The following is a 20,558-nucleotide window of genomic DNA, read 5'->3' as shown; positions in this document are numbered from 1 at the left end:
TGGGGGTAAAGCTGTGTGTTAAGCATCACTTGGTGTGAGTCTGCAGCCCCTTCTGGGATGGCAGTTCTGCGGTGTTTGCTTGTGAGGAACAGAGTGGGCTGAGAAAGTACTCCCTCAGATCTGCACTGGGAATGTTACATTATATTTTTGTGTTTAAGTGTCTGATGTAGGGCTATGCAGAAGTAATATTTTATCTGTTGTGAAAAATTAAAGTTCTGTGCTAACTATGTGTTACAGGTGACAAACGCTTCGAGTGTGGACAGTGCCACAAGCGTTTTATGAGGAGTGACCACCTGACCAAACACTACAAAACACACTTGAACACAAAGAACTTGGTGTAAAGACTGCGGGGCGCATGGGAGATATTGGTCTCCCTAGCAACACAAGTCGAACATTTTCTTCTTTGTTTTCACATTTTTAAAGAAAAGAAATTAACAAAAAATGTTTTTCTGGAGGGAGGGAGGGGTCATGTTTGGTTTATACGCCGCCTTCCCCTCCCAACGCTACAGATGCATTAAGACACATCATTACTGTGGTAACCCATTTACCAGCGATGTGACACAGCATGAAGAGCGCAGTGGATTGGGGTTGGGTTGGAGGCTGCTGGAGCAGAGAGGAAACCAATGTGAAGAGATTAAGCAATCCTGATCCCATTCTGGGTGGTTCTGTCCATTCCTCCTTTTGTAACACAGGTGTAGCTTTGCCGATGTCTTGGTTTCTAATAATATGTTGCCTTAGATTTTGTCACATATGATAATGAGAGTATTGTACTGTGATTGAATGGAGGCTTTTCAATTAGTCAGTTTGCTATTACTTTTATTTTAAAAAAACAATATGTTTTTATTTTCCTGGTGTGATTCTGACACAGGATCATGAGATGATTTATGTCCAAATTAATGTCATCATTGGACAAACAGTAGAAGGAAAAAGAAGATAATTCTTTTTAAAAACAAAGATTTTTTTAAAATGAAATCCTGAGGTTGTAGTATCTGCAATGTTTAATAGATCAATAAGCATAGTGTTTACAGTTGCTTCAAAGAAATATTGGTTATATTTTTGAGCTTTGATTGGAAGGAAATCTGACTTTATTTTAGTATATAATTTTTGGATGGTATAAGATGACTGATAATAAATTTCTTAATTGGAGGTAAATGCAGTGGGGACGGGAGAATACAATCAGTGCCCACTTTCTTCTTTAGAACAGCTGACACTGTTTCTGCCCGTTACAGTGAATGGGTTGAAAATCCCAGTCAGTGTGTCCTGTTCTGGTTTCTCCCATACTCTCAGTATCATGGATCTAAACAAGATGGGAAAATTTCTTGTGTATCGCAAGCTCCCTGCAAGCATTCCACAGGAAGTCTTTCCAAGTTAACATGTAGTACTTCAAAAGAATTAAATACAGAACAGAATGGCTCTATGTTCCTAAATGTGGAAGAATTGGAGACGGGTGTTTGTCCAGTTACCTTCCCTTCGCTTTTCAAAGGTGACAAATCTCATAAGATCTGTGCTTCTGTAGTTTCCAGCTATCCCTCTGGGCCATCATCCAACTATCCATCCTTTATATTTGAGGGAGTAACAGCACCAAGGCAAATACTGTGCACATTCAAGCATTCACATTTATAGGTTTATCTTCCTTTTAGGACTATGGGGCAGTTCAGTTGATTACAAATGCCCTTTTTAAGGGACAGTCCTCATCCTGGTCGGAGGCTGCCAGCCAGTTAAACCACTTTACGACGCTATTTGGAAGTGATATCAGACCACTTCCTGCAACATCACAAGGAAGTTTCTACTGTGGAATGTGCACTATTTTCTGATCGTAATGTCATTTCCTGTGTGTTTGTTTTAAAAAAAAGCTAAAATAAAATGAATTGTTTTGTGCTTTGGTTTATGTAGAAGGAGAAGCATGAAGTTATTTGTTTCTGTAAAGTTTTCTCAAATTTAATGCCATTTATCAAGTATGGTGACCGGAATTTGAGTGAAATGGTTTCAGTTCTGTGTTATATCTGTTTCCACCTCTTAGTTCCTCAGTTTATTATTTGTGTTTTGTTTTTCCACTAGTTTTAGTCTTCTTACCTCAGAAAGGATAGTTGCCTTAGAAAGAGTCCAGCAAAGGTTAACTAGACTATTTCTTGGGATGAGGGGATTTTCCTATGGCTAGTGTTTGAGTAGACTAATCTTGGAGATTAGAATAATGAGAAGTGATCTCATTATGAAATTCTTAAGTAGTTTGACAGGGCCAATGTTAAAAGGATGTTTGCTGGGGAATTAAGAACTTCAAGTCACAGTCAAAATAAGAGGTTGGTTTAGAACTGACATGAGAAATTCTTTGCTCAAAACGATTGTCAATCTGTTTAGTTCTCTATCCCAGCGAGTTATTGATGCTCAGTCGTGAAATGATTATATTCAAGACAGAGGGTTCTGGGTACTAAAACATTAAGGTATGTGGGAATACTACAGGAAATCAAGTTGAGATATGTCAGTCACGAACTTGGTGAATCACAGAGTCAACTCAAAGAGTTAGATGCTCTCCTGCTGCTTGTATTATGTTCCATTTCACCTCATAGTATCATAGTATAACACAATACAGAAGGAGGCCATTCATCCTATGGGATCTGTGCCAGCTCTTCAAAAGGTCTATCTGTTTAAAACCATTCACTGCTCTTTCCCCATAGCTTTGCAAAATGTGCCCTTTCAAGTATTTATTTAATATTTTGAAAGTTACCATTGAATCTGCTTTCATCGTCCTTTCAATAAGTGATTTCCAGGTCATAGCAACTCTTTGTGTAATGGAATATCTCCTAACGTTGTTTCTGGTTTCTTCTGCCTCTAATCTCCTTCCTCTAGTTACCAAGCCTTCTTCCACAAGGAACAATACCTGCTTGTTTAACATCTCCATTATTTCTGCTGTAAGGAGAAAATCTCAGGTTTTCCACTCTCTCCACATAACTGTGGTCCCTCATTGTAATAAATCTCCTGTACCCTCTCCAAGGACTTTGGGTCTACTTGCACACTGCATGTAATTAGAACATTCAGCTTACATTGAGAACAAAATAAGCATTTCTAATTCCCCGCCCAGCAACCCAACTATTGTTTTTATACCCGTTCAGCTTGAACAATGAATGAGGAAAGGATGATTTACTGTTGAACCTGTTTCTTATTGCTTTTTGCAGTTACTAATAAATGTTTCAGTCTGTACTGTAGGAGATTCCTCGAGTGTTAGAAAGTCCAGAACTTTAAAATCTGATGTAAAGCACAGCTGATGCTATTTGTTTTTTAAAATTAATCTTTAACAGTACGGATATATTTGATTGTCATATTCCACAGATGTAAGCGATTGTTGGCTTGTGAATATTAAGGGAGGTTTTAACTCTGCCAAATGAGCTCTTTGATAGTTTTGGGCAGTGCCAGATTTGCTTCTGAAGCACTCCAACCAGATTGGTTTCCTGGTGTGTGATGTAGCTCTGTCAGCTGTTGAGACTCTCCAGTTGGCCACAATGCCATCAGCCCATGTCGGCCTGGGGAACGGGGAGGAGGAGACAGGATCATAGAAAATAGGCCAGGGCTCCTCTTCTTGATCACTGCCACTTTGGCTGAGCACAGGATTGGATTAAGATGTGACTCTTCCTGCCAACTCTCAGCATTCACTGACTGGGTTACAACTGGGGATCCATCAAGTGAATGAGATACCAGTGGCCCCTATTTTTTGAAAGAGGAGAAAACTTTGGGGCTGGGAGCATGGGGAAAAGTTAACTTCACATGGGGTTGAACTGAATTGTTGAATATAAGGTCTCACAGTAATTTACAGGTTTGTTGAGGTCAGTTCCAAAATTACTGATAAGGGGTGATGTCAATTATTTAACAGGGAAAGGAGTGACTTTTATTCAGGTGAGGTATATAGTCAAATAGTAGGTTTCCCTCCTACCTATTGTTGAAAATAGTTGTTTCACATTTACTGAATTACCATCAATCGATTATTTAATGTGCCGATCACTGGTTTAAGTTGATTGAGTTCAGAACTTCCCTAATTCTTGGTGTCAAGTTACTGTATTCCCTTTACCTTTTTCTGATAAAGCAAGCAGATCCATCACCCAAAGGAGAGTCAGTGTCCAGTAGTTCCTTCTGTCTGGCAGCCTGTATAGTAAAGGAATAGAGCTGGGGCTCAATGGGGATTCTAGGTGCAATGGGTACCACGTTGTGTCTGGTACATTCGCTGCTGCAACAGTCTATTGCTGTTTGTTTTTAAAAGTGCTGTCTTAGCAAATAGCCTTCGTATGATGAAAACTGCTTGGATTTATGAGGTGTTGTAAATGTTCTTTGGTATATTATATAACAAAATAAACAATGGCAGCCCAGGCTGACACTGGTCTTTAATCTACTAATCATTGGAGTAGAGGAGTATTGATCTTCTGTCCAACTGCACCATTAGGTCACAAAGCACTAGGAGCCCCCTAAACTCAGAGTAAGGTCAGATAGAATTTACAACACAAGTCTAGACCATTCTGCCCATCTAGCCATGCTGACATTATGCTCCAGACCTCCTACATCATCTTACCCTACAACAAGTCCTGTGGGAGATGATGGCACCATGGTAATGTCAAAGAATTGGTAATCCTGAGGCCTTGGCTAAAGCCTTGCAGGCTTAGATTCAAATCCCATCACAGGAGTTGGTGGAAGTTAAATTCAATGAATATGGAATTGAAAGCTAGTCTCCTAGTGAACATAATACCTATGACCAATTGTAGAAAACCCATCTGGTTCCCTAATGTCCCTTAGGGAAGGAAATCTGCTATCCTTATTTGATCTGGCCTACATGTGACTCCAGACCCACAGCAATGTAGTTGACTCTTAACTGCCCTTTGAAAGGACTTAGTAAACCTAGCATTTGAAGGGCAGTTAGGGAGAACAAAATCTAACCATACCAGCAACACCTACATCTGTAAAAGTATTTGTAAAAGAGCTTTTCTATTCCATTTTCTCTCACGCTTTTTCCAGTTCCCCCCTACCAAATGGTACTGTAATTAACTGACCTCGTTGATACAATCATTGTGTGGTGTGCTTGGAGTTTATCTGCACATCCTGTGTTGTGTCAGTGGCTGACCTGCTGAAACCTCTGGTTTACCTACCTCATAGATGTGGCATCATAAGACCATAAGGTGTAGGAGCAGAAGTAGGCAATTCAGCCCATCAAGACTGTTCTGTCATTCAACAAAGTGATGGCTGATGTCATAATTCTCAACTCCACTTTCCTGCCTTTCTCCCTCAACTTTGAGTATACTTAACACCCAGCTTCTACAGCCCTTTGCAGTGGATAATTCCACAGATTCACTGAGAAAGTCCTTCACATCTCTGATCTAACTGGGTGACCCCTTGCTCTGAGATTATGCCCTCTGCTCCTAGACTCCTGTCAGACCCCTGAAGAATCCTGTATGTTTCAATAAGATTGCCTCTCACTCTTCTAAACTCCAGTGAGCACAGGGTCAACCTGCTCAGCCTTTCCTCATAAGAAAATCCCTCCATGCCTGGGACCAACCTAGTGGACCTTTCCTGGTTAGCCTCCAATACACATATAGCTTTCCTTAGCCAAGGGGACCTAAACTTTCACAATGTTCTAGGTGTGGTCTAAGTAGTGTCTTGTATATTTTCAGCCACGCTTCCCTATTTTTATGCTTGATTCCCTTTGAAATAGAGGCTAACATTCCATTTGCCTTCCCTATTACCTGCTTAACCTGCATGCTAGCTTTTACATGAGGACTCCTCATCCCTCTGTGCTGCAGCTTTGTGCAATCTTTCTCCAATTAAATAAAGCTCCTCTGATCTTCCTCCCAACATGCACAACTTCACATTTTTCTACGTTATATTCAATTTGCCATGTTTTTGCCCAATCAAATGATGTCTATACTCCTCTCTATGCCATCCTTGCCATTTGCCTTACCACCTATTTTTGTGTCATCTGAAACTTGGCTTTGACACTTTCTTCATTCAAGTCATTAATTATTACTTGCAGCCCCAGCACTGATCCCTGTGGCACTCGACTAGTCACAGATTACCATTCTGAAAATGCCACCTTTATTCCAACTCTGTCTTCTATTACTGAAAGTAACAAATACAGGAGATCACAGCACGTCATACAGTATCCATGGAGAGAGAGCTATTAATGTTTTGAGTCTAGATGACTCATCAGAGTTGAAGTCTTCTATTAGTTAGGTAATCTTCCATCCTTGCTATTACACCATCCCAAACACAATGGGCTCTTGTTAAGCATCCTCGTGTGTGGTACCTTTTGGACATTGCAGTAAAGATGATCAGTTTGCTGAGACTTTCTTGGAGTCACACTGCAATCCTCTGCTGGAGACACACGCACACAATACATGGTGGTACTCGCTCTGACATGCATTGGCAATGTGGGCGAGCAAAGAAGCTTGGCTGGTAATTTTCACACATTCTGGAAGTGAGATCTGTTATGTCCCCATCACTATCCCATCGGAGGTCCTGCTTAACACATATTTAAGCTGAAACTTGTGCTGAATATGTCTTACTGTTGCATTATTTACATTTGTTCATCCTTTGATGTTTAAAACAATATTGAAATCTTATAAAATAATGCTGATTGTCTTACATTAATTTTACACCAATGAGAGGTCAGGACATTGATTTTATGTGAATCCAATATTCTCACATTTGCCTGCAGGTATTGTGACTTTGTTGTAATATTTAAATGTAAATCTTTTCACATTAAATGTAATTTCAAAATATATGATACACATGGACATATATGCACAGATACAGCACAAGTTTACACATTTATTTCACTGTGTGCTGTCACACCATAAATATAATAATTACTAACATAGACACACATAAAGTGTATAAGCGCTGGTAGAGACGAACATCACATTCCAATAAACCAAAAACTATCACGTTACAAATATACTGCATGCAAACAGAAAAATGCCAAAAATTAAAACAAGTTGCTCTTACTATCAGTGTTTTTCTCACCTCCCTAGTCACTGCACACAAGTTTTGAGGAAGGGGTTGGACATTCAGTGATGGATATTAAAGACTGAGAAAGTTTGATAAGAAGATACAGTCATTGCATCTTAATCGTTATGACTCAATTATGTAAGAATTATGACATTTCTGTATTTGTTGTCCAAAGCCTAGTTCGAGAGGTGGTGATTCATGTCTTTGAGAAGAGAATGGATTGCTGGACTTGACCATGCGTCATAACAGATGAAACATTATGTGTTTCTTTCAGTCGGAGATGCCACCTCACCTATTAAATGTTGCCAGTGTTTTCTGCTTTTATTTTGAATCTCCACCATCCGCAGTATTTTGTGATTTCTGGAAACCTTTTGTATTTGTTTATTTTTCTTTTACCGAATGAATATCCAAATATTTTCACTCTTCTAAAGTTCCGATTTTCTCACTTGAATCATTTTTTGGGGTAAGTACCCACTTGTCAACATGATTACCTCTTGTTATTATTTTCTGTTTATCAAGATGTGCACCTATTGCTGTTCCCCAGGGTTTAAAGCTGACAGAGCAGATTAGCCATCTATGGTAGAACCTGCCTGTTGTTCATTTTCATTGATTTGAACCGAGGGAATTAAAGGATTAAAGTCAAGGCAAATGGATGGAATTAAGATCTGGATCAGCCATGAAATCATTGATTAGTATGACAGGTTTGAGGGACTGATTGGTTACCTCCTCTTCCTCTGATCCCAGCCTTCAGAGTTTCCAAACTGGTACAGAAAACAGTTGAGCTGTGCTCTGATACAAGTCTGCTAGGAATGGAATTAAAAACAACAAACAGGTGGTTATTTATAATCTGTACTTATAGCAATGTCTTCATGCTTACAAGGGCCGGACTTAAAAATTAAAGGTAATATCATTTATTAATAAAAACAAAGTTAGTTACACGGAGATATGCTTCTAGACATTATCACATTAACAAAAGTGGGCTGAGAAGAGTTATTCCCTGACATGTTTCACTCATTCTTTGGCGCCGCAGCTTCCTCTGCAGTCTCTCCTTTATCTGTCTCTTCTTCCGCTGCTTCTTCTTTTTCATTTTCAATGTCATCCCCTGTTTCTTCTTTTTCTGTCACTTCTTCTGCTGACTCTTCTTTTTCTGCTTCAACCTCTTCTGCTGTCTCCTTTTCTATTTCGCCATCCTCTGCTGTTTCTCCTTGCTCTAATTTAACTTCTCTGGTTGTGTTTTCTGTGTCACCACTTTGTGTCTTTGTCTCTGTGAAGAGAAAGTTTAAATATAAAAGTTCTAATCTGCTGGTTTTAGAAAGAGGACGGGGTTCATGTTTTGTTTTCCCTTTTCATGAAACCTATGATCTAGTGGTTTTACAAAGATAATTATTATGTTCCATCAGTCTCTTTCGTAGTCTGTGTACCAATTGCTGTTTCATTGAACAAATTTTCTTTCTTCATCCTCTCTCCCGTATTAACACGTCTCAACATTGAACTGTATCCACCAACTATTTGTTGTCATCTAAAAGAAGTCATATGCATTCATGAGGATACCTATTTTTACCATTAATTTGTGGAATAGCTCATATTGACTATCAAATAATGACAAAGGTTTTTATGGGGGGGGGGGGGGATGTCAAGCACAGGGGATACATAAACTTTATATTTTGCCTCAGCATGCTAGTAATTATGGATGGAATAAAATAATTTAAGTATAGTAGCATTTGTACAGAAATAAACCATTCATGTGATATACTTGTTGCAATTTTATCATACTTAATAATCAAGGTTCATATTGATGAAAGTGAAGGTCCATTGTATTGAAAGTTTCAAACATACAGTTGCTTAATTATATTGGAAGGGCAGGACCAGCTCACATTGCTTTATGAGCTGCTGCTGCTCACAATGAAGTTTGTTAACATCATCCTTTCTAAGGGTCAGAGACTGAAGGGTCTGCTCGGTCTAGAGTGGGAGAGGGAAACCATTTCCTGGTCTCATTAGAAGAGTTTCGTGTAATTAAGAAGATATGTTTTGTTGCGTGTTATTAACTAGTTTTAGGTTACATTGATATAATAGAAATTGTTAGAGATACTGTGAGAAGGACCAATGTTGGGTCTTATTCCACTGAAATCCTAAAATGTTCTTCTCACAAGTTCATGTGTCATCGTAAAATATCCCTTAACTCTTCCTGGCCCAAATATAACATCTCCCCAGTACAAGCTTTTTTACCCATTATTAATGTTATACATTTGTGTAAAAGAGAAAGGTACCCACTTCCATTACCTCAGGAGTGTCCTGTCAACTGAAGCAGCTATTGATGAAGAGATCCAGCACTGTCTCCCGGGTGCTAGCACAGCCTTCAGCTGTCTGAGGAACAGGGTTTTCGAGGAAGACAACATCAGATCCGACACCAAGCTCAAGATGTACAGAGCTGTATTGGTTCCCCCCCTCATTAGGGCTATACCATGTGGACTGTCTACAGCAGATACCTCAAGGTGCTGGAGCAGTCCCACCAATGCTGCCTGTGCAAGATCCTGCAAATCCACCGGGAAGACAGACATACCAATACCAGTGTCCTTGACCAGGCCAACATCACCAGTATTTAGGCACTGACACCCCCTTGATCAGCTGCGATGGGCTGAGCACACCTTCCATATGACCAACATGAGACTTCCCAAGCAGATGCTCTGCTCCCAGCTCTGAAATGGCAGGCAAGCCCGAGGGGGACAGAGGACATTCTTCAGGGAAGGCCTTAATGGTAATTGCAGCATTCACATAAACATCTGGAAATTGCTGGCCCAAGACCGTCTAAAGTGGAGGAGGAGCATTTGGGAAGGCATTGAGCACCTCGAGAATTGCCATCAGGAAAAAGTGGAAGCTAGGCGAAAACAGCGAAAGGAGTGCAAAGCCACACCAATGCCCCGTCTAGCCCTTGCCGTGACCACCTTCTGTCCCAAGTGTAAATGAGTCTGCAGTAGCCACATTGGTCTGTATAGCCACCTACAGACTCACCCTGAGAGTGCGAGAGAGTCATCCTCGTCTGTGAGGGACCACAAATGATGATGATAATTGTGTTTACTACCACCCATTTTCCTTCTAGTTTCTGTGTTTATTCATGCCAGCAGTCTGGAGGTTTCAGTATTCCCTGGAACATGTTTTATCCAGACTTGGGAAGTTGGTAGTTTGTGGGTGGAAGGCCATTGTCTTTGATTGTCCCCTTAACAGTCCATGGCCTGTAACTCCCTTTCAACCGGAAGACCTTTAGACTCTTGAAATTCCTCTATGGAGGATGTCTTCTCTACTGAAACAGATTATTTCTTCTTTGCAGCATCTTGAAGTTTTGGATATTGGCCATTCCTTCTCAGTGGTGGCATCTGTGGAGTTGTACGTACAACATCTTCAATCTGTATCGCAAAGTTTTATTCTCAATCTCCCTGTGTATCTGTGCTGAGGCATGTAAATATTTAACATGTTGATTCATTTAGACTCACTTATTTACCCTCAGTGATTGTATTATCTGTGAAATCAGCATGTTGATACCCTTAATTGTTATGTGAGAATTGCATCTGTATCTCTGTCACAGTTACTGAGGATCCTTCCTAGGAAGATTAAATATTCTGCTTGAACCTGTACATTCACCAACCCGTGTTGCACTCCAAGTTACATCAGTTATAATTTTGTCAATAGGCTCAGCTGGAGCATTACATTGACATGATAAAGTTCAAAATTAAACAAAGCCAGGTTATAGTCCAACAGGTTTATTTGGAGCACTGCTACCTGTTAGACTATGACCTGGTGTGTGATTTTTAACTTTGTTCACCCCAATCCAACACTGGCTCCTATACATCATTGACATGATGGTGTTATGAAAGTGTAGAGGTCCTGTACCTTTAAGCAAGGCCTGCCTGACACAGCGCAAAGTGCTCTGATCAAGCTAACAATGTTAGCAGCAGTTGGGTTACCATGAGACAAAAACAAATTCAAATTCAGCAAATCAGTTTAAATTATGCCCCAAGATACCAAAACCCATTCCCGTTTGAATTTAGTATTTTGATAACATTAAAACCAATGAAATGATCTGATGTTATGGGGTATAAGACCGGACATTTTTGAACATTTGAGGGAGAACTTCCAAGCTACCAACAAGTACAGACTGCTAGCAGAAGAGTTCTCTGAAAGGTGGGTGGCTGTAAGAAGTTTGCGCAGCAGAACATCGAAAAGATGACAGGAAAATCTGCAGAGGAAGATACAAAGACAAGACTTGACAGCTGACTGGTTTTGAAAATTGAATTTTTTTTGTAACTCTTAATCGAGAAATTTTTATCGGACTAGTATTGTAGAGTGGGAAGTAAAGGATAGGTTTAAGAGAAAGGAGTTGTAAATAGTTGTTGGTTTTAATATTCTCTGTTGGACTTAAAAAATAGGTTGTTAATTTTTACTTTAAATAGTGACCTCTGGGATAAGTCTTTGCCTCTCGATTTTTAACAGATGACAGCACGGGGTGAATCGTTCCTGTGTATCGGGTTTAAATTATCGAAGTGGTTTACCCTGTGTCATAACAGCTTGGGGGCTTTCGTCCGTGATTTGAACAGGTTTAGACAGATCCAGTCTGAGATCTGGACAGATTTGAATAAATTTGGGGTACGAGAAAGCTCAGTTGATTTAAACAGATGCAGGTTAGTGTCCCAGAGGTCAGACAATTTATTTAATTTCGGTGACTTGTGGTTGATTAAATTAAAAGTGAGAGAAATGGCTCTTAAAATTGCTAAAGAGGTCCTGGGATTTGAAGATGATTCTCAACTTTCCCAAAAAAGTTTAGAAGGAAAGAAAAAGGCCATACTTTTAGAATTAGCAAAGAAGTTAGATTTGGGTTTAGCAAGGACAAAAGTAAAGCTGAAATTGTAAGGGAATTATTCAAACACTTAGGTGTGTCAGAGAAACAGACAATTGCAGTGGAGGTAGAAAAACAAATTACAATTGAGGAAAGTGGAGTTTGAATATAAGCAAAGAGAGAGGAAAAAGAAATAGAAGGTGCTTAGCTGAGCAAAAAGAGAATTTGAAGTTGAGAAGTTGAAACTTAATAAAATTAAATTAACAGGATGGAGATTACAAAAGAAGGTAGTGATATATACAAATATGTCAAAACTTTGCCACATTTTGATGAGAAAGATGTTGAAGCCTTCTTTATTTCATTTGAAAAATCGGTTAGGCCAATGGAGTGGTCTGAGGATTTATGGGTAGTGTTAGTTCAGACTAAACTGGTAGGCAGAGCTAGTGAGGTATTTGCAGCACTGTTAGATGAGGTGTCAAGAGATTATGAAGAGGTCAAACAGATTATTTTAAGCGCTTATGAATTGGTACCAGAAGTGTAAAGAAACACTAAGAAGGAACCACGTCACACTTATGTTAAGTTCAAAAGAATTAAACATAGTCATTTTGATAGATGGGTGTGTGCTTTAAAAATAGATAGGACCTATGAGGCCTAAGAGAAATTATTCTGCTGGAGGAGTTTAAAAACTCACTTCCAAAACTGGTAAGAATTCACGTGGAGGAACGGGAAGTTCAGGAAGTGAGAAGGGCAGCAGAATTAGACGATAAGTATGTGTTGGTGCAAAAGACAAGCTTCCAGCCTGAATTTCTTCCTGTGAGGGATAGAGATTGGGCGAAGGAGAGATCCTACACTATGAAACCAAGAGTAGAGAACACTGGTAAGAGTTTTCCATAGGTTAAAAAAGAAGCCCAAGAGGGTGGACAGGAGGTGAAAGGCCTCAGGTATGTTAACTCTAATGGAGTGGGACACATAAAGTCATTGTGCTGGGTGTTAAAGAAAGGTGCTGTGGGAAATGATATGGTAAAAGAAGCTAAGCCAGTGGCATCAGTGAAAGTAGTAAAGGAAACCCCAAGAAGAGCCAAGGAGCTGCAAGAGAGTGCACAGCCTAAGCAGGGGCTGGGTATGGAGTTAGTACCTGATCTCTACAAAGAATTTGCCTCTGTGGGTAAAGTTTACTCAGAAAGAACAGAGGGAGAAGGACAAGAAGTTATAATTTTGAGAGACAGGATCTAACCAGTTGCTGATAGTGAGATCGGTGACTCAGTGGTTAGCACTGCTGCCACACAGCACCAAGGACCTGGGTTCAATTCTAGCCTTGGGTGACTGTGTGGAGTTTGCATGTTCTCCCCAGGTTTGTGTGGGTTCCCTCCGGGTGCTCTGGTTTCCTCCCACAGTCCAAAGATATGCAGGTTAGGTGGACTGGCCAAGCTAAATTGCCCATAGTGTTCAGGGATGAGTAGGTTAGGTGCGGTAGTCAAGGGAAATGTAGAGTAATAGGGTAGGGTAAAGGATCTGGGTGGGATACTTTTTGGAGGGTCAGTGTGGACTTGTTGGGCCTGTTTCCACACTGTAGTCATTCTAGAAATGAGCATATTTGCACTGGTTCTGATCTGTTACTTGAAAATGTAATAATTTGTAGGATAGATGGACAGAAAGTTAGCGTTTCCCTACGTAAGATCAGGTTGGAGTGCCAACTCAACACTGAGGAAGTAACAGTGGGAATGATCAACAGAATGTCAGTTCCAGGAATTCAGTTTGTTCTTGGGAGTGATTTAGCAGGGTCCAAGGTGGGAGTGATATCCCTTGTTGTAGAGAAGACCAAGAAACTGAGGACTTAAAACAGAAATATCCTGGTATTTTCCCAGACAGATTCAACTACCATAAGTCACCGCACAAAGCGAAAACTAAAGAGAAAGGTGAAGGAGTTGAGGTTCAGTTATATAAGATGATAAAAGATATATATGTGGATACCTACTCTGAAGAGGAGGCAGAGGATATTCCTGAGGGTTATTATCTGAAAGGTAGAATCCTAAGACAGGAATGGAGACCAGGGCAGGTTAGTGCAGAGGAGAAATGGGCCGAAGTGCACCAGATTGTATTGCTGGTAGCATACAGACAGGAGGTGTTATGGGTAGCACATGAACTACCTGTAGGAGGTGACATAAGGGTATGAAAGACTCAGGCTAAGGTACAAAAACATTTTTATTGGCCAGGAATGCACAAGGATGTGGTTAATTTATGCCAAACGTGTCATACATGCCAAATGGTAGGTAAGCCACAGGCGGTAATAAAATCAGCCCCTTTGTTGCCAATTCCCACACTTGAAAAACCTTCCACACGGGTTATAATTGATTGTGTAGGGCCGCTAGAAGTGGGAACCAGTACTTATTAGCCATAATGGATGTGTCTCCCAGATTTCTAGAGGCAATTCCATTACAGAGTATCAAGGCAAAAAGGGTGGTAGAGAAGTTAGTAGCTTTCTTCACACGATATGGGCTGCCCAGAGAGATTCAGTCAGACCAAGGGTCAAATTTTACTGCTCGGCTGTTTAAGGAGGTTATGGTAGCTTAGGTATACAGCACATTAAATCCAGTGTGTATCATCCTGAATCCAGGGAGCTTCAGAAAGGTGGCATCAGACCTTGAAGACCATGTTGAGAGCGTATTGTCAGGATTACCTGAATGATTGGGATAAAAGTATCCCATTTGTGTTGTTTTCCATTAGAGATGCACCAAACAAATCTACTCAGTTCACTCCCTTTGAGTTAATATTCGGGCATGAAGTGAGAGGTCCTTTGAAATTAAATAAAGAAAACTTAACAGGACCAAAGTCAGAGACCTCACACTTATGTATTGGAGGTGAGGGAGAGATTAAATTGTGTAGGTGAGTTAGCTAAAGAGCACCTAAAGAGGGGCTCAGCATAGAATGAAGCATGTGGCAGATAAAACCTCTGAGACTTGGATGTTTTCCCGGTTGGGGGGTGGGGCGGGGTTTAATGTGTTAGTACTGTTACCAGTGATAGGAGATCCTTTCAAAGCCAGGTTTAGTGGTCCCTAACAAATTGAGTCAGGTGAACTATCTAGTAAAAATGCCAGATAGGAAGAAAATGGTATAGGTATGTCCTTGAACAAGTTCTAGAGAAAAAGAACTGGAGAAGTAGGTGTTAGTTACTGCCCGCAGAGTAAGGAATCAAATCCTGATGATGTGGATTTTGATGTGCCTCAAAATAGATTTTAAAAATGAAGAAGTCCTTGAAGAATGGAATAGGTTAGTAAACTATCTGTTTCAGGAGCAGAGAATACAGTTGAAAGATTTGTTACTGCAGTATAAGGACATATGTAAGATGGGGAGGACCAATACAATTGTGCATGGAAGTAGACTTAGGGAATATTGCTCTGATAAAACAACTGCCCTATCAGCTCAATCCTTTCAAAGCCAGACAGGTCCAGATGGAGGTGGAGGCCATGCTTGACAAGGACATCATTAAGGAGAAAGTGAGGATGGCAGATGCTGGAGATCAGAACTGAAAATGTGTTGCTGGAAAAGCGCAGCAGGTCAGGCAACATCCAAGGAACAGGAGAATCGATGTTTCGGGCATCAGCCCTTCTTCAGGATTCCTGAAGAAGGGCTGATGCCTGAAACGTCGATTCTCCTGTTCCTTGGATGCTGCCTGACCTGCTGCGCTTTTCCAGCAAGGACATCATCGAACCAAATCAGAGCGAATGGAGTTCACCGATCATCTTAGTTCCCAAACCAGATGGGATTCAATGATTTTGCCTGGATTATCGGAAGGTCAACGCCATTACAAAATCAGACACCTATCCAATTCTGAGATTGGAGGACAGTGTCAAGAAAGTAAGACAAGCCAGTTCCATCACCAAGTTGGATTTACCGTGTGGTTACTGGCGGGTACCTTTATTAAAGATGGTGAAAGAAATTTCTGCATTTGTAACCCCAAGTGGGCTATATCAGTTTAAAGTGATGCTCTTTGGAATGAAGAATGCATCCGCCACATTCCAAAGACTCATGAACAGAGTTGTGGCTGGCTTAACAAGCTGTGCAGTCTATTTGGACAATGTACTGATCTTTAGTAAGTCCTGGAAAGATCACATAGCACAGTTGGCAGAGCTCTTTGAATGACTATGAGAAGCAAATAAAATGGAATTTGCGAACGCAGAGGCGACATTCTTGGGACATAACATCGGTCATGGAAGGTTAACCCCACAGAACGCAAAGATGAAGGCCATCGAGGAATTTCCACGACCGATCTTGAAGAAAGAAGTGCTTCGATTCTTTAGACTAAGCAGATTTTAGTGAAAGTTTGTTCCAAACTTCAGCAGTGTAGTGGCACCGTTAACTGATTTGCTGAATACAATTTTTCGGTGGCTAGAACAATGCCAGGAGTCATTCAACCATTTGAAAGCAATATTAACCATGGTACAGTTTTAGCTACACCAAGCTTTTCAAAACCTTTTAAAGTCGCCACCGATGCTAGTGACGTAGAAGTTGGAGGTGTACTGTTACAGGAAGATGATAAGAGGATTGAACTGCCAGTTGGTTACTTTTTGAAGAAACTCAACATCCATCAGAGGAAATAGTCCACAATTGATAAAGAACTATTGAGTTTGGCTTTGCCCTTACAACATTTTAATGTGTATGTCACAAACGATGTGTTGGAGACAGTTGTGTACATGGTTCACAATTCTCTTACATTCTTGGGATGCTTTCAAGATAAGAATATGTGACTATTTCATTGGAGTTTTAAGTTACAGACTTTTAATTTACATATCATGCATGTTGTGGGTCATAAGAATGTAATCATAGATGTGTTATCGTGGATTTAACTGATAAAGTAAAGATAAGATTGGCATGTATTCAATGTTTTATATTTATGTGGGAAGACGTGAATATGAACTTAGGTTAAAGTCATAAGGATGTCCTGATATCGTGGTTAAGGAACAGAGTAAAAAAAGAAGCCATCTTTTCATTATGATGGTTCACTTTTTCTTAAAGGGGGAGGTGTTATGAAGGTGTTGAAGTTCTGTGCCTTTAAGAGAGTTGAAAAGCAAGCAAGGCCTGCCTAACAACAGCACAGAGTGTTCTGATCAAGCTAACAATGTAAAATTTGGCTAAAACAGCTAGCAGCAGTTGGGTTACCATGAGACGAAAACATTCAAATTAGGCCAATCAGTTTAAATTATGCCCCAAGATACCAAAATCCAATCAAGTTTGAATTTAATATTTTGATAATATTAAAACCAAAATGATCCAATGTTTGGGGGTACAAAACCGGACATTTTTGAACAGTTGAGGGAGAACTGCCAAGCCACCAACAGGTACAGACTGCCAGCAGAAGAGCTGTCCAGTAGGTAGCTGGCTGTAAGAAGTTTGTGCAGCAGAATATCAAAAAGATGACAGAGGAAAATCTGCAGAGGAAGATACAATGAGAAGATTGGACAGCTGACTGGTTTTGAAAGTTGAATTTTTTTTGTAAGTCTTAATTCTTTTTTTATCGGACTAGTATTATAGAGTGGGAGGTAAAAGATAGGCTTAAGAAAAAGGCGTTGTAAATAGTTGTTGGTTTTAATATTCTCTGTTGGACTTAAAGAATAAATTTGTTAATTTTTACTTTAAATAGTTACCTCTGGGATAAGTCTTTGCCTCTCAAATTTTAACAGATTACAGCATGGGGTGAATCTTTTCTATGTGATTGGTTTAAATTAGCAGAGGGCTTTACCCTGCATCGTAACAATAGACATTGTGGCAAAGACGTTGAGGAGGACCAGATGTTATGCTTTGCTCCTTTGAGATCCTGAGCTACTCTGCCCATAAGTCCCATATCACATGATTGTGATGGTTGGTGCGTATAGCATTCCTCACTATTAGCCCTTTGAGGTCCTTTCCACATACAACAGATGGCCCTGACTAATTATTACTTGTTGCATAAAATCAGTTGCAACAACAGTAAAAAATCCTGCAACAGCGCAGCACAGAATAGCACCAAAAGTTAAGTCCCGTTCGCAGGAATGTACAATCTTTATGTCACAGAATGTTTAATTACACCTTATTTGCTATAACAGGTTATTAATTTAACAGGTTATTAACTTAACTTATTAATGGAAGAGCAAAGCTCAGGAGCAGTCTTCCAGGTATGGAAACAATTTTCTCTCCAATTATAAAAGATTCACCTCTTTTTCCTTAAAACATTGAGCCAATTATACTTTTCCCCTAGTATTCTGCCATTTTTGGTCTCCAATTGCACCCTTTAAAAAATCAATTTCATTGCCAACACCAACAAATTCAGGAGTAGTCACACTGAAATCACAGTACCTGCTGTGCTCTCGGCTAGAAGACTTTTAAGAATTATTACAGAATTGTAATTTATTGATCCCAACTGATCATCATGGATTCAGGTTTCCTCACCAACTGAGTTTGGCCTGCCTGCATCATCAACTCATCCTTTTCACAGCTCACCTCTCCTCTCGCATGCTTGGAAGTGAAATATTGAAGTTTGGTGAAGACATTTTGCAGATTGCCCATTAGTGTTCGTCATTTTTTAGATAATATATATAATGCTATGTCTTTATCAATTTAAAGCAATATTACCTGGACATGACATGATAAGTACCTAATTGGTTGTGAAATGTGTTGCACCATCCAGAGGATGTAAAAGGTATCACATAAATGTAAATTATTTCTATTTATTCAGCACCTCAATATCTCAGCAACATTCAAAAGCACTCACAATAAATAATGTTTTATATTATATGCTGTTTTGCTCATAAATATCAATTCCAGTTGCCACAGCACAGTAAAATCCTGCAGAGAGCTGTGAGATGGTGAATCTGTATCCACTGATGTTGGTTGAGGGAGGAAGCTGGTTGGGATGCTGGAGAATTCCTACTCCCCCCCACCCCACCCCACACACATACACACACTCTTTTTGTTTGAATGGTGTGACCGGTCTTTATGCTGAGCACCTAACTTTAACATCTTAACTTAAAAAATGAATGTCAAAGAATCTTTTCATCAGAACAAGTGATGCTCAGTAAAAGACCCTTTTTTCCTAAGTTACTTGTGGATTGCTGAAATGCCTAAAATACTGAATGAAGGAACTTATAGTAACATTGTGGCCCACATTTTGGAGTCAGCAGTAAGTAGTCTTACACTCACTGCTGACCTTGAATAAAATGGCCAATAGGATTTTGGTGGGTACTCTGACATTAATTTCCAATATTATTTTAATACAGGCAGTGCCCAGATTGTGAACAGGTTCCATTCTGGAGTCCATTTGCAAGTCAATTTGTATGCAGTGCAGGAGAAAATAAAGTAGCTGTTCCTAAGTACAGGAAATGTTTATATGTTGGATTGTTATAATGACGCCCCTGTATGGGATTGTGAGCAAGAATGAGTAAATGTGTAAGTCTGGGACCCTCTAGAACTCGATTACAATCAGTAAGAGAGTTCCAGTGTCCTGCAACAGTGAAATCATGAAACAGACTGAACAGCCAATCACATTGATGAATTCCCACAGAACTAAACAGTACTGATTATTAGTCACTTATCAAGGATAAAAGCAGGATTTTCATGTTTGTTTGGATGTGAATGGACACAAGAGCCACTGAGCTCTTTTACTTGGTAATAACAGCAAATCCTGATTATTTTGCGAATTCTAAGCAAACAATACATTACAACCACTTTCGGCTATTTCACCCAGTTATATGAAATAGAGTCATGGATTCATACAGCATGGAAATAGACCCTTCAGTCCAACTCTTCTGCGCTGACCAGACAACCCAATCTGATCTCGACCCATTTGCGAGCATTTGGCCCATATCCTGCTAAACACGTCCTGTTCATGTACCCATCCAGTTGCCTTTCAAACTTTGCAATTGTACGTGCCTGCACCACCATCTGCATGAAAAAGTTACCCCTCAAATCATTTTAATATCTTTCCTCTCTCACCTTAAACCTATTCCTTTTACTTTTGACTCCTCCACACTAGGAAAAAGACCTTGGCTGTTCACCCTATCCATGCCCTTCATGATTATTCTTCACATGCTAGGCTGACAAAACATCAAACTGCCTGGATATCAAAGTTAAACTAGAAATCCTGCATGAGAAGAATTTAGGGATTTTCTCTGAAACATTTGTTTCTTGAAAAGTAGCTAGTTTACTGCATGTGAACACAAATACATTAAAAGGAAAGGACTTGGATTCTGTAGTGCCTTTCATAACCTCAAGGTGTTCTAAAATGCAGTTGCTGATGAATTAAAAAGCAGCGCCCAATTATGAACAACAGTAAGATCTCACAGAGACAGGAATGATAATGATTGGTTAATCTGCTTGAGGGAATGTAGTGGGGTTGGGTTTTGGTGGTGCAGGTTGTAGTATTCATGCCTCTGAATCTTCCAGGTCATCCAGGTCTTGCTGGCAATGGAAGAATCCAGCTACTGGCACACACTGAGACTGGGTAAATGGGGGACTCAGTGACAGAAAGGACATCTGTTTGTAAAAAAAAACACCCACTAAATCTAAACCGGCTGGAGACCAAGTGGGTCAATCAGCCAGCATTGTGGTAACCCTACATAACAAAGGAAAAAGCAAAGGGAAAGAGGGTGATGTTGATTGTGGGTTAAATGTTGAGTTAAGACAGCAAGGGAAAATTCCCCTCCAGTTTTTTAATCGTGCCATGGATTGTTTTGTCTTTGGAACATTGAGTTTGAAAAACAGTACTTTTAACAGTGCA

At 40.0% G+C, this 20,558-nt stretch overlaps 2 protein-coding genes across 6 annotated transcripts in view; one reads left to right on the top strand and one right to left on the bottom strand.

Annotated features, from left to right (window-relative positions):
• The window catches only part of sp2 (sp2 transcription factor), a 67,564-nt gene extending 63,206 nt beyond the window's left edge, over nt 1-4,358 (top strand). For all 3 annotated transcript variants that reach the window (XM_072561217.1, XM_072561219.1, XM_072561218.1), the window contains exon 6: nt 238-4,358. In XM_072561217.1, the coding sequence (XP_072417318.1) occupies nt 238-341 (104 nt within the window). In that variant the 3' untranslated portion in view covers nt 342-4,358. The remainder of the gene's footprint in view (nt 1-237) is intronic.
• A 2,333-nt stretch (nt 4,359-6,691) lies between these two features.
• odad4 (outer dynein arm docking complex subunit 4) overlaps nt 6,692-20,558 on the bottom strand; it is a 95,365-nt gene continuing 81,498 nt past the window's right edge. For all 3 annotated transcript variants that reach the window (XM_072561214.1, XM_072561215.1, XM_072561216.1), the window contains one exon: nt 6,692-8,245. In XM_072561214.1, the coding sequence (XP_072417315.1) occupies nt 7,989-8,245 (257 nt within the window). In that variant the 3' untranslated portion in view covers nt 6,692-7,988. The remainder of the gene's footprint in view (nt 8,246-20,558) is intronic.

This window comes from Chiloscyllium punctatum, chromosome 42, assembly GCF_047496795.1.
Source record: "Chiloscyllium punctatum isolate Juve2018m chromosome 42, sChiPun1.3, whole genome shotgun sequence".
Taxonomy (NCBI): domain Eukaryota; kingdom Metazoa; phylum Chordata; class Chondrichthyes; order Orectolobiformes; family Hemiscylliidae; genus Chiloscyllium; species Chiloscyllium punctatum.
The sequence above is the reverse complement of the archived record's forward strand: the minus strand, read 5'-3'. Positions and strand labels throughout refer to the sequence as shown.